The sequence below is a fragment of the Opisthorchis viverrini genome (genome assembly GCF_000715545.1).
Source record: "Opisthorchis viverrini unplaced genomic scaffold scaffold2790, whole genome shotgun sequence".
In the NCBI taxonomy this organism is placed as follows: domain Eukaryota; kingdom Metazoa; phylum Platyhelminthes; class Trematoda; order Opisthorchiida; family Opisthorchiidae; genus Opisthorchis; species Opisthorchis viverrini.
In genome coordinates, this window is record NW_008752418.1 from 11,752 (window position 1) to 25,994 (window position 14,243).

The window sequence follows — 14,243 nt, forward strand, 5'->3', positions numbered from 1 at the left end:
AAAAATAGGTGCAATCGAGGCGAACTTGCAGGCAATGACAGACGGGCAACAAATATTGACATCACTTACTGAGGGATAAGCAGACCTTAAGTAGGAACAAAGCGGGGGAAACGAAACGGTTTCATAATAAACAGGTGTAAGTCATGTTACTCGTGAGTAGTCAGAAAACACTCAGGAAACCTCATGACGTAAATTTTAATTCAACGTATTAGTGAGGTCTAAGTAACTGGTCCTTACGGGGGTTTATTGAATTTATGTGGGTTTCATGCCAGTACTATTGGCCCGCTAGTCTTGAACTGGCTCTCCGCATCAAAAAAGGCTCGATTTAAGATTAAGCCTGCAATCCATAGCTCACCAGGCGTAGAACTTATGGAAAGTGCCACCACACATTTGAACAGAAAATGAACAAAGAAGTCGATGTACACCTAAATGGCAGATGTCCCCGATCTTGTTTATTTGAAGCAAAATCACTACTTTGAACGGCTGAGTTGAAGTCAGCTCTCTCTACATTCCACCCGGTCTTTTTTGCGAATCAGCTTGCATGAGAAAATGGGAGTACCCAGACGAGAAACGTTCTTGTAATAGGAGTGTTAATCAAGGCTGACTGGGTTGTTGATCGTATGAGTGAAGACAGGGAGCGGCGGATAAGATTGAAGTTGCGAAGTCTGACAATGCTCACACCGCATGAGGTGGGATGGTTTCTTAGGGTGCTGAACGTATCTCCGAGCTGGCAAAAGATACTTGAGATCAATTACCACAGGACACCGTGATCACCAACGTTAATCAACCCGAAACTCGAATTCAACCTTCGGAGTGAATATAAATACCGCCTTCAGGGAACGGTCAGCTTGGGATGAGGAGACCTGCACAATTATTCTTATCCTCCTTAGTGTATCGCTTGAAAAGATTGGGTTCATATAATCATGAGGTTGGTCACTATGTGGGCGAATAGTGCATATTTGGGCTAGAGTTTTTTTCCACTCCTCCTGAATTCGCAAACTGTGTCTCTTGTTTGTGCTTGTGTATCGTCGTTCGACCGGTAATCCAAGCCCCCTCGTTGAGTTCACATGAATAATCCACTGTACCCGCGCAATAACCGGTTTTAACTATGTAGATCTTAGAGCAGTATCTAGGGTGCGTGCTTAGAAGATCCTCACATCTTCCCAAGTTCTATAATAGAAAAATTCGGCGAACAGTATCCCAAACACTAACGCACTCATCGGTTTGCTGCCTACGGCTGTTTGTCACACGTGAATATTGTCTGGAAAAGATGTGATTTACTATTTAAGCTTAAGTGTGGGTTGCTGATATTTTGTCGGGTGAGTACTAGAAACACTGCAACCACCTCCTGTCTTTTTCTCTCTGTCATTCACTACAGAATAAATAATCGTATATGAGTGTCCTTCTTTGAAATGCATTAAAACTAATGTTTTTTGCACCTCCATAACTCATCGGGCTGAGATGAGAGGCACACATGACACTCGGAGTCTTTCACGCCAGGTTGGCTGATGAAGTCAAAGTGACAGTGTTTACAACTTCAAATTTGTAGGTTCGGACATGTTTGTTGGCTTGCTCTCCAGAAGCTAACTCTCAGTTGTCACACTGACCACTCCATTATTGTGGTCACACTTGGTCGCGGATCATAAACGTCATCCTTTCTAGGTCTCGACTGCCTAGACGCATCTCAACTCGCGAGCAACTGTGAACAACACAGATATGGATTATCCGCAGTCAAGCCACTTGGATTATTAAATACAAGAGTACACATCTCTCAGGCCCTTCCTCGATTTTGTCAGTCATTACGGCTTGTTTCTGTCTGCCATGAATCACTTGAGGTCCACTTAACCAGCTTCTGAGAGGATCACAAGCGGACACTGTCAGGGGAATGCTAAAATGCCGTTGATTCTGTCAAATATGATTTGCCTCACTCTCCACGATCCGTCACTTGAAATCTTTTTGGTATCGGATTGCTCAAACTATGGCACTGACCCAATGATTTCACATGTATTCCCCGACAATAGCCAGAAAACGAGTGCACATACAGTCAGATAACTGACGCCCAGCGCAACTACAGTCAGATAGAAAAGGAAGCTTTAGTGATCGTTTTCGCCGTCAAATATTCCATAGAACATCCCAAGGACTTTTTTACCCTACCGGTAGATGGCAGGCCGCTCCTTATTTTTTTCGGTCCGAAGAAAAAAATTTCGTCGTGTACTACCAGCCGTCTTACGGCAACGAAGCATCAGTGTTGAACACTAATGCCATGATTTCGAGGGCCGATCGTCTTAAGGGGTCAGCCACTCTTCCTCAGGATCCAGTATTAGTCCACCGCCAGCCTGGGACAGACGGAAGCATAGTGGCGTCTCTTCGATGCAAGGTCAGAAGCCGAGGACACTGGAGTTGAAACAACTGCGTTTGAGACGGAGGTCAACCACTTGATGTCGGAAGCAGTTCGAGCTCTTCCAGTGACTGTTGGAATGGTCTGCCTGGATACAGACCAAGATACTGTGGTGCAGCAGGTCAACAAATACCACCGCAGTCAATGACTGCGTACCTGTCCAGTCCTAACAGTCTTGCAACCACCTACAGCTGAGTTGTCTTTTCTTTTGTTTGCAGTGAAACAGGTACTTTAGTGCGTAAAGGCTGTCCTCTGGTACATCCAGAGCTGAACGGATATGTTGTGCCATTTGGTTTCAGTTAGTGCTTCGTGTTCTCAGTGGTTACACACTTCAGGTTCAAGTGGATACGCCTTGCAATCTATCATTTCTGGTGCCGTGTTTAGGTACGCAAATGAATGGAAATGGCCTGCATTGGCGACAGTCAGTTCAACTAATTGTTCAGTCAGTACAAATTCATAAGGCAACCATTGCGCTTCGTGCGATGTTCCACTTCGTTTTTGGCCAGTGGCCTTAACACACAGCATTTCTATGCCTACATGCGTACGGTAGGATGAGTCAGAGTGATTCTCACACTATCTTTCGATGAATTTATTTGAATGGGGTTACTAACGGCAGTATATCTTTATCACTCAGTGAATGATGGGAAACAAAAACGAAACTGCGGGAACGATCTGCAGCAGACATCCATTGGATTTCATCTGGAATTGGGAAACCCTTGACCCAGATTGCTGTTAGCTAAATCTACTGATTACAGCTGATCTTATTGCACACCAACTGTACTTCCAAAAACAGGTGGAAAGAATTCACAAGTGTTTAAATTAACTTTAATCGACACTAGCTAGACCAGCAAAGCGATGTATTTGTTCAAAAATTTCCGGTACGCATTTGCGGTCGGTCCGATTGGTCTTCACTAGGGAACTGTCCATTGATCCAGGAAATCAACCATTCTCGTGTACAAGTTATCGCAGCAGGAAATCAACCAAAAATCACATTGGTACATCCTGTCACTTAGGTGGCGGTTAGCTCAGCCGCTAATGGAAGAGACCTGTTCATTGAGACTCCGTTATTCTTGCCCGGAAAGTTGCTTTTTTCTAGATGTGCCTAATGCTCGATCAAGTGCATTTGATTCATCGGACACAAAACAAAGTCGAAAACTGTAAACTCCCTAGACTTAACTACTGGCGATGCTGTTCATCTTCCCGATTCTACTTCAATTTTACTTCAGGAACCGATTCAGTTGACCCGCTTCAGAGACATGTTTACTACAACTGTATGACTCCTCTTCATTATCGTACCCCGTTTTATAGCGCTTGTAATGGACGGAAATCCATTTTAATTAGACATTACGGGAAGCAAACAATGCTCACTGGATGGCACCTCAAATGTGAACATTTTGGAAAAACGCAGATTTCACCCGTTATCCACTTGCTGCTTGATTTCAGGTGAGGTTATACTTTCATTAAATTTTCTGAATCGCACGCAATTCTGCGATAATAAAGTTATCGCAATTCATGGAAGCTGAATTCATGCTGTATCTCTCCATAGCGGAGATGGCACAACACTCACATACGTCAACGGAATAAGGTTATGCTGTACAGACATGTCCGCTGGTTGATTGTGGGGTGTAGACGAGTTTACAGCAACCCTGTCAGTAGTTAGCTGATCATGGTTGTACGTTGTTCCTCATAATTTGAGGCTTATGCCGACTCATCTCGACCACCCTGGAATTATGTCAGTGATGTCCTTTGCTGGTGATTGAGCTTATAATCTCCCAACATATTTCCACACATAACATGCATAGGATGCCAAATTTCAAAGTTCACACTCCCAAGCTCAAAACGACGTCACTACTGACCTACTGTATGCAGAAAACATCCAAACTTAACTGATTTGCTTGTTTTAACCTATGCATCGAAATTCGTTAGGAACCCGGCTATTGTTGGATGACGAAGTTTCTGTTGATGTTCACCTTCTTTCAAGTGTGGTGTTGCGTGGAACGTTCAATGCCCAATTATTTGAAATCGGTATTGAATTTAGCTTGACCTCATGCGATTCCTCTATCATTTGCATGCTACTTTGCAACCCCGATTTATTTTGAATGGTTAGAATTCATGGCAGAACGGGATCAGCCTTAACGAGGATTGCAGAGTTCAGATCTACAACAGTGACAGTTCTTGAGCATTAGTGTTATCAAAAAATTTATGAGCAAAATGACTTGCCATGACATAACACATATAAGGGAAGCAGGTGGTACAATGAAAGAAACCAATTAGTAGCCTCATTTCAGAAATCGTTTTGACTCTGTGGGGTTAATTTTTGCAAAAACACCATGGTCGCTAACCACCCCAGCTGATTATAGATAATCGAATGCCATTTGCATCAAAAGTACTGTATATTAGAATAAAATTATAAGTAGTATCGAACTGTAAAGAAATCAATAATAATCTTATTTGCTCCAGGGTCTGCTTTGTTCTTGATATCCTCTTGTCAGTTTTCAACGAAATCAGAAGAAGACGAACTGCCATGAATGATTTCACCCTAAAAACAATGGATAGCGTTTGTGTATAGTTTATTACTGTCTGGTACACAAAAGTAAAATGTTCTGTCTGTTTTGTCTTGTGGGAGAGTGTAAGGGGCTTCAATACGGGGCTTCCTAGCCGCTGCCTCACTTTAAACTGCATCATTTTCATTTCAATGTATTTTATATTTTATATTATATTAGGTCCTTTCAAAGAAGTTCGCGTATAGCAGGGTAAGGGATGTCCGAATGGGTGGTTAGGAAGCCAAACCGTCATTATGTGTTGGGGGTATTACCATGCCTTATGGACATAGAAAAGCCTCGTATTTATCCTGTAGGCAACTGTTGTCGAAGAAAGCACACGTAAGGGATGTCAGCAGGCTAGCTTCCTCGTACCAAGGTGTCGGTACGGAAATCCTCTTAAGGGTGCACTTCGGGGAGAGACTGAATGGGAAGAAACTACCGACGTCGTCCTCGACATCCTGTGGGGTCCACTGACAGGGTGAGAGAAGGAGGCAAAGCCCCAAGGGATGGGGGACTGAAAGACTCCTTTTCCTTTAGTGACTACTTGAAATACTACTAAAGTGCTCGTACGACACACCGATAGAATACTTGCACAAAGTGCTCACAACGCATCGTAAGTAATAACATACAACCACTGGCTGTGGCAAGGACCAGCATCTCACTGAGCTCACTCACTGTAAATTCATGTTAAACAGGGTTGGATATTTTAGTGCAGATGAGGCAGAAAATGTAAATATACATAAGCTAAAGCATGTGTCCGAAGAGTTGTTGGTTGGACGAATCCTTGGATTTGAACTTTCATTCATACTTCGGGAAGGATCGTCTAGAGTTAGACGAAATGTGAAACGGGTAACACTACCTGAAAATAAAATGAACTCAATGGACACTGAGGAAAGGTACGACGTTGTTAAAAGTTTGAATATTTACGAGTGAATTTTTAGGGTAAATCGCTCCCACATTTCATGTGAACAGCATATGCATTGCATGCCGAAGCTTGTACATGATCTTAAAATGCCACAGAAGATTGTGACTACACTACGACTTTGTTTTCTGCGATTTTATATCACACTATCTAAACTAGGATTGTTATTGGCTTTGTCCGAGAAGAATCGGAAAAAAAGAACCGCCGAACTATGATCTCCGGATGTATTCCGAAACAAACTAAAAACGATGCAGACTTTTGTGTACCTCACTTCCATAACATTTCCGGGTTCAAAATCATGCCATCTTTCTTGATGTCTATTTAGATCCAGATAGCTGTAGAGCCACAGTGGAAAAAATCGCCAGAGCCGAGAGTCGTCATCTCGGTACGCCCTCCCACGGGTTTCATTAGAAATCAATTCGGCGTTCTGTTATCGCTATTCCCTAAGGTGAATGAGTCGAAAAATAACAACGGAGACTATATGCTTGCAAATAAATAAGCAACTAGGAAACAAATGACACATGCTCACATAATATCGTTCAAAGCTGTTGATGTACAGGGAGTACGCTGAGAACAAAACAAACAGCACTCCAACCACAGTCCAAGGAACGAAGTTTGGTCGTGTGATCTTCTGGTAATCTCCAGGATCTGGTAACATAACAAGAAGTGTGGATATTAAGAAAACACTTGGTACGGGATGACAGCCAATTAATACTAAGTTTTTCAAGAGACGTCCCTTCTGTTCCTACATGTTTTTGAAGCTAAACCATCCACAGGAATAAAAATGGTTGTGTTTAGAAGAAATCAATCTATGGTTTGTGGATTGATACTGACCAAATCTGTGATCCAGTTAAGCTCTACGTTTGTCGAGGTGAACCTGTATATCGCTGAATAAAAGGATCGGCCTCCCGGAGATAGACCGAGAATGCACTTCAAATTCTGTGCCCTATTCTAGCATAAATTAGACCAGGCGTGATTCTTAGATGCTTACTTTCAAGGCATAATCTTGTGAAATGAAAGCCCTGGTGACATGTGCAGGTAACTTTTTATACCGGCTGTATAAGTTGAGGGAATCCAGCCCATGGGCTTAATTTCCCACGCTTTAATGATGGTGATGTGTGAAAGGTAGTCAATTTAATCTATCTGAGGCAGACCTCATTGAGAAGAAAACGTTTGTCTAACTAGGAGGGCCGCAAGCTGTTTACACAACTCTACCTCCCCGTCACTGGTTACATTGTCCACCGAATACGATGCTTCAGTTTTGTTCTCAGTTTTTTAAGACTAGAAGGGAAATTTTCCTTGGTAATATACTACTTGAAAAGTGGTCTTTTGACTTCACATTCTCAAAAGACCATGAATGGCTAGCAGTCGTTTGGTTATGTCTTCAAAGCATGAACCAGCAACTTTTGGTAACACGATTTCCTGGGGTCCTTTCAAAACAAGTTTGAAGCTCGGGCGAATTAAACGCTGTCTGTGTTTACCTTGGAACGGTCTTGTTGACACCAGGTTCAGTGGAACACCCACACCATGCTGATTTCTTACATGAAATATTGACCGACAATTTGGACATAGTAGGTCCGGTGGCAACGGGCCGCTGGGCTGATCAGAAACGGTATCGAGCACGGATCCGTTTGGGTAATGAATTTGGACAATGTAGGAGTGGTTCAGGGTGCATCCGTTCTCACGGGTTTCCATACGCATAGTTTGATCTCCAGGTGTTACCAAGACATCACTGATCGACGGAGGCGCTGTAATAAAAAAACGCTGGTAGACGAAAATTTATCGGCAAGGATTGGTTCTAGTGAATCTACTTCTACTCTACCGGCAGAACGATTCCAAAAACGTTGCTGCAGTGTATTTTTGGTCGAGTGTATTCTGTCAGTGAGTACAAACACACAAGATGCCCATGAGCAATCTTGCAATACACACAAGCCAGTAAGTAACAAGCAGTGGCAGATAAAATACAATCAACTCTATCAGGAGGATGTCGTAAGGGGATTCAGCAACTTATTAAAGTAGCTCCATTCTAGTTTATATAATCGGTCAGCACTACAATATCTGCAAATTAATCAACTGTATTTTGTTGAACGTAAATCCTTCCAAGAAAATCAAATAACATGATTGTAGCAACAAATCAATTGCTTGTCATGAACTACCATGATATTTGACTTATTTCAGCCTTGATAAATTCAAAAATACCTTCACTTATATCTCCATCGAAGATCCTCCTATCAAGTGAAAAAATTGCTATTGAAAATACTGTTTGAGTGGCAAAATGCCTCATTTTTTGGTGTGCCATCTTGTGTTCAAACTATCAGTTATCGGATGAGAAACACGATCACACCGAACAATGAGTGCGTGAATGAACACGTGAAAAAGACTGACGTAACACGCAACACTTAAGAACAACAAAGCAGCGTGTATTATCAAACATACGAAAAGGTAGTCTGTTTATGCGGAAAAGTCAATAAACGATGACACCCGAAAAATAATGAGCTTAACGAAAAAGTACAGTTTTGTACTATAAGCTATCTTGAGATGCTTCGATGCGGGTTTCATTTTTTCCCTATGGCCTTGGTAGTGTCTGAAAACATGTCTTGATCCCTTACATCCTAGTATTGGGTAAAACTGATGACGCCATGTGGGCACCAGAAAATAGGAAAAGCCATACAGTAAGCCATTTGAAATTTTACATACCGATACTAGCCACATTTCGGATCGGATGAAGTTATACGGGATTACGCGAATCCTACGAAAATAAGACATATATCAATCGGAAACTAATACCGCAAGTGAAGTCAGTCTTTCACAAAAAGTTGGATATTGAGTGACCCTTCTGGGAATCATAACGGAGCCTTTCTCACGAATCTTTAGATAGATTCGAACTCGCAACCTCAGGACCGTTAGTCAAACGTTAAACCCCTTGGTTACGAGGTTCTGACAAGAACAATGGATAACTTGTAATTTGTCAGGATGAAAAGATGTATGTGCTAGAAACCTTGCTACCATCAACATTTTGCTGTATTCAGCTAATTGTATCACAACGACCCTGTCGGAGACCAGGGAAAGATATCGTCGAGATCTGACGCTTCAGGATTGACTGCGCTTGTGGACCAATGATGGTTGCCTATCACCCGGTTGGTGAAATTAAGTCTATTTTGTGATTTGTGGTTGTTCATAAGCCCTCTGCACTAAATCAGCTTTCGATTGGTTTTAGATCGGCTAATGAGTGTCACATCCTTAAGGCAACCACCTGAACCAATAGCCCCTGTGTATTTTCATTAAAGATGGACAGAACTAGTGAGGTACAGAAGACAGCTTCCATTATACGCTGACGATCTCGAGCGAAGAACGATACTGATGGGTTCTCGTGCAACGGCATTTGCCCCAAACGCAAATGTACGAGTGGGCATATTTGCAGTGATGGGCATGGTGATCTGAAAACTGAGAAAAGCGCTGAGGTTTTGAAGACGCGATGAATTCAGTAGATTATACCAGATCATACACAATCAGTCGCAGCAGGCTTGTTTGCTAGGTTCTATTGTGCAAGCAAATGTAAGAGTCAGTTTCTTCATAAACATTCACTGCAGTTGCCTCGCATTTCACGCCAAATGGCCTCATGCCGAGGATGGCAAGTTATTTCACAAGTTTTGCGGTCAGAAAAAAATCGGCTCACCAATGTCTTTAGCTCATTAATCAATGGGCTGCTTCCAGCAGCGTGTCATCATCACCTAGTATTATGCAGGGTCATGGGGCACTGCAACTGTATGCATTCGTTGCACGGCTTGTGAGTTGCTCTGATACTGGATCGCAGAAACAGCTCGCCTAATGAGTTCTCAGAAGACCGCATTTGGTCCGCCTAATATCCTATTTTTATCAAGACGGTGTTGCATCCTCACCAGTTGAGTTTATTCACGAAGGGTCCGATTCGGGGATTCTAATTCCGCCCAGGCATACGGTGAAACGGTTTGAGCGAAAATTGCTTTATCCTTAAGTTTCTACAACTTTCACATGTGAACGGATTCTAAGAGTGCCTATAAGATGTTCCAATGACTATCTAAAACGGCCTCATACAAGTCATGTGTCGAAAAGCTTCGTTATATCAATGCCAAGCTCGAGGAGTCTAGCGGAATATTCAAAGTCTAGATTATGAATCATGGTATTGCAACTTAAAAGTGGATATTTTTGGATTTCCTTCAGTTAAACAGAAGATTACTCTCATAAATATAATCCATACATCGTACGAAAATTGCCCGAAAGACTCAGTAATCTACGGATAATGACTTATCTATCAACCGATAACCTCACTCCTTCCACTAGTCGTGCCGGACGACGCGTCTGTTTCTCTCAGCACTTAGCTGATTACGAAACATAAGGCGAGCAAATTTTTGATTCATTCCTTTCATTATCCGAACGTTTTACTATTTCACGGTCAACGCTCTAGTGGAGGGATAGTATGGTGTTTTTTACCTTTATTTTGCTCCCATCATAACACCACGTATTTCGTCAACCGTTTTTTGCTTGAATACGAAAAAATACAAAAACGCGCAGTTGTACAATTTCAGGAAATAAAAACGTAGTCACGTGCTTCGACTCTCTCTCCTCTGACTTCGCTCGCGCTTAAAGTGGTCATTTACGGATCTCATGTGCTAAATATGGTACCAAAATACTTCAACCTATCTTCGAAATACATTATATGTGGGAATTGTTTGGAAGAAGACCCCTGGACAACACCATTGGATAATAGTTTATTCGCTGACCTGGACCAACAACGAACTATTTGGAAGAGAACAACTATCAGTGAGCCTGTTCCATCTGACCTCTTTATTTCTGTATATTCACTCTAGCGTTATTATTTTTGTACCTTTCCAAATACTCCTGGGTAACCAGACCACTAAAAAGTCAAGCAAAGTAAAAAATAATCACTTGCCCTCAAAAATTTCTTGATGCGTAGGACCCTCTGGCTGACCATCCGAGCTTAGTGGTTGCAGAGTTAGAAAGTACGTTTGACAGGGTTTGATTGCATCGCTGACGTATCGGGAAGATCCGTTCCATGTTCCATTGTAAACAATAATATCCGAGCCGGGATGCTCTTGAACAGTGACCTGATACGATGCTTCAACGCAAGATACAGAACGGGTAATAAGCAAAGCAGAACCATTGACAAATATAACCGAGTTTCCGAAACCAGAAGAATCTGCAAAGGTAAAAAAGAAAACAGACATACAGCCAAACCAAAGAAGGACTAAAATCAGTAAGACGCAAGCAAAACAAAACAGAATTAAACAAAGGATGGGAAAAGCGAGAGACACGATGTAATAAGCAATAAAAAGAAAAAAACAAAACGGAACAAATATGGGTTCAGGATCATAACAGCAAAATTCACCAAGACGTCGAAACGAATACGGCAACACACAGACAAGGCAAAAAAAAACAAATAACTAGGTGAAAAAGAAAAGCAAATACGCAAATATAGAGCAAAAAAAGGTAGACACGAAAACTGACAGTCGAAAAACAGTTATAAAGCACCGACAAAAAGATAAAACATCGCAAAAAAGAGAGCAACAAAAATAATAAAAAAACCCCACCAAAGTAACACACAAAAAACGCACACAACCACACACGCTCAAGCCCTAACACAGACAGACCGATGGACACATGGACACACAGAAACACACACAGACAGACTAGCAGACAGACGTGGGGTAAACAAGATAACACACATCAACACACACACTCACAAAAACACAAGCAAGCACGCATTCCACAACAAATAAAAAAATGTGCGCGAACAAGGACACGCACACCCACTTCCACAACCACAAAAAAACCAACAGCAACAAACAGCCTCAAAGCAATCAATAAAATCTGCATCACACAAATTCGCAAAAACACATATACACACTCAGATATACCCACACAATACAGGCAACGGCACACAAAAATCACAGTCACAGTAACCGTCCAGCACGCAGGAACGCACTCCAAATGAAACATAATAAAATGTACGCGACCAAGCCCACGCACACCCAGGCTCCCAACATCAACCTCAGATAAAACATCAGCAGCAGTCACAGTAACCGTCCAGCTACCATCGTGAGCTCCACTCAAATTCAAATGCGAAATCTCACACAAACTCAATGTTAGAATAAAATAGGAAATATCACAGCTACACGAATCAACGGTGCGCTAGCAACCTGACAGGCAAATCACCGTCAAACCTGATTGGAAAACAAACTACGGCATCCTCACAACGCTGCCTCGTCGAACACCACTGGGCACACATAGCTCGCCTCTGTTGGAATCTGTTAGCATCTGTTAGCTTGCGTGCACTCATATCATCTAGTCAGCGATACGCGGGTTATCCTCATTTCAACTGTCCACGCGATATCACCTTCCAACTCACATCTACAAACACACTCCACACATCAATCAACTACATCATACTCAGCTAGCACTCGTGTGCATTCCCATACAGGCTGCCGATCACGAAGACGGGCAGTGCTCCATGCTCGTTGCACGTCCACCGGACGGTTCCGTGATTCACTCTAGCGTTATTATTTTTGTACCTTTCCAAATACTCCTGGGTAACCAGACCACTAAAAAGTCAAGCAAAGTAAAAAATAATCACTTGCCCTCAAAAATTTCTTGATGCGTAGGACCCTCTGGCTGACCATCCGAGCTTAGTGGTTGCAGAGTTAGAAAGTACGTTTGACAGGGTTTGATTGCATCGCTGACGTATCGGGAAGATCCGTTCCATGTTCCATTGTAAACAATAATATCCGAGCCGGGATGCTCTTGAACAGTGACCTGATACGATGCTTCAACGCAAGATACAGAACGGGTAATAAGCAAAGCAGAACCATTGACAAATATAACCGAGTTTCCGAAACCAGAAGAATCTGCAAAGGTAAAAAAGAAAACAGACATACAGCCAAACCAAAGAAGGACTAAAATCAGTAAGACGCAAGCAAAACAAAACAGAATTAAACAAAGGATGGGAAAAGCGAGAGACACGATGTAATAAGCAATAAAAAGAAAAAAACAAAACGGAACAAATATGGGTTCAGGATCATAACAGCAAAATTCACCAAGACGTCGAAACGAATACGGCAACACACAGACAAGGAAAAAAAAACAAATAACTAGGTGAAAAAGAAAAGCAAATACGCAAATATAGAGCAAAAGAAGGTAGACACGAAAACTGACAGTCGAAAAACAGTTATAAAGCACCGACAAAAAGATAAAACATCGCAAAAAAGAGAGCAACAAAAAAAATAAAAAAAACCCACCAAAGTAACACACAAAAAACGCACACAAACACGCATTTGCAAACCCTAACACAGACAGACCGATAGACACGTGGACACACAGAAACACAGAGAGACTACCAGACAGACGTGGGGTAAACAATATAACACACATCAACACACACACTCACAAAAACACAAGCAAGCACGCATTCCACAACAAATAAAAAAATGTGCGCGAACAAGGACACGCACACCCACTTCCACAACCACAAAAAAACCAACAGCAACAAACAGCCTCAAAGCAATCAATAAAATCTGCATCACACAAATTCGCAAAAACACATATACACACTCAGATATACCCACACAATACAGGCAACGGCACACAAAAAGTCGACGTCACAATCACAGTCACAGTAACCGTCCAGCACGCCCTCAAAGCATAAAATCTGCATCACACAAATTCGCAAAAACACATATACACACTCAGATATACCCACACAATACAGGCAACGGCACACAACACAAACAGTCACAGTAACCGTCCAGCACGCAGGAAAGCACTCCAAATGAAACATCACAAAATGTACGCGACCAAAGCCACGCACACCCAGGCTCCCAACATCAACCTCAGATAAAACATCAGCAGCAGTCACAGTAACCGTCCAGCTACCATCGTGAGCTCCACTCAAATTCAAATGCGAAATCTCACACAAACTCAATGTTAGAATAAAATAGGAAATATCACAGCTACACGAATCAACGGTGCGCTAGCAACCTGACAGGCAAATCACCGTCAAACCTGATTGGAAAACAAACTACGGCATCCTCACAACGCTGCCTCGTCGAACACCACTGGGCACACATAGCTCGCCTCTGTTGGAATCTGTTAGCATCTGTTAGCTTGCGTGCACTCATATCATCTAGTCAGCGATACGCGGGTTATCCTCATTTCAACTGTCCACGCGATATCACCTTCCAACTCACATCTACAAACACACTCCACACATCAATCAACTACATCATACTCAGCTAGCACTCGTGTGCATTCCCATACAGGCTGCCGATCACGAAGACGGGCAGTGCTCCATGCTCGTTGCACGTCCACCGGACGGTTCCGTGCTAGG

At 42.4% G+C, this 14,243-nt stretch overlaps 1 protein-coding gene across 1 annotated transcript in view; it reads left to right on the forward strand.

Moving 5' to 3' along the window:
• T265_12053 (hypothetical protein) overlaps positions 1-5,147 on the forward strand; it is a gene marked incomplete at both ends in the record, with an annotated part of 13,225 nt that extends 8,078 nt beyond the window's left edge. Inside the window, one exon of the mRNA XM_009178974.1 lies at positions 5,122-5,147. Coding sequence (XP_009177238.1) covers positions 5,122-5,147 — 26 coding nt within the window. The remainder of the gene's footprint in view (positions 1-5,121) is intronic.
• Between the last annotated feature and the right edge of the window lie 9,096 nt (positions 5,148-14,243).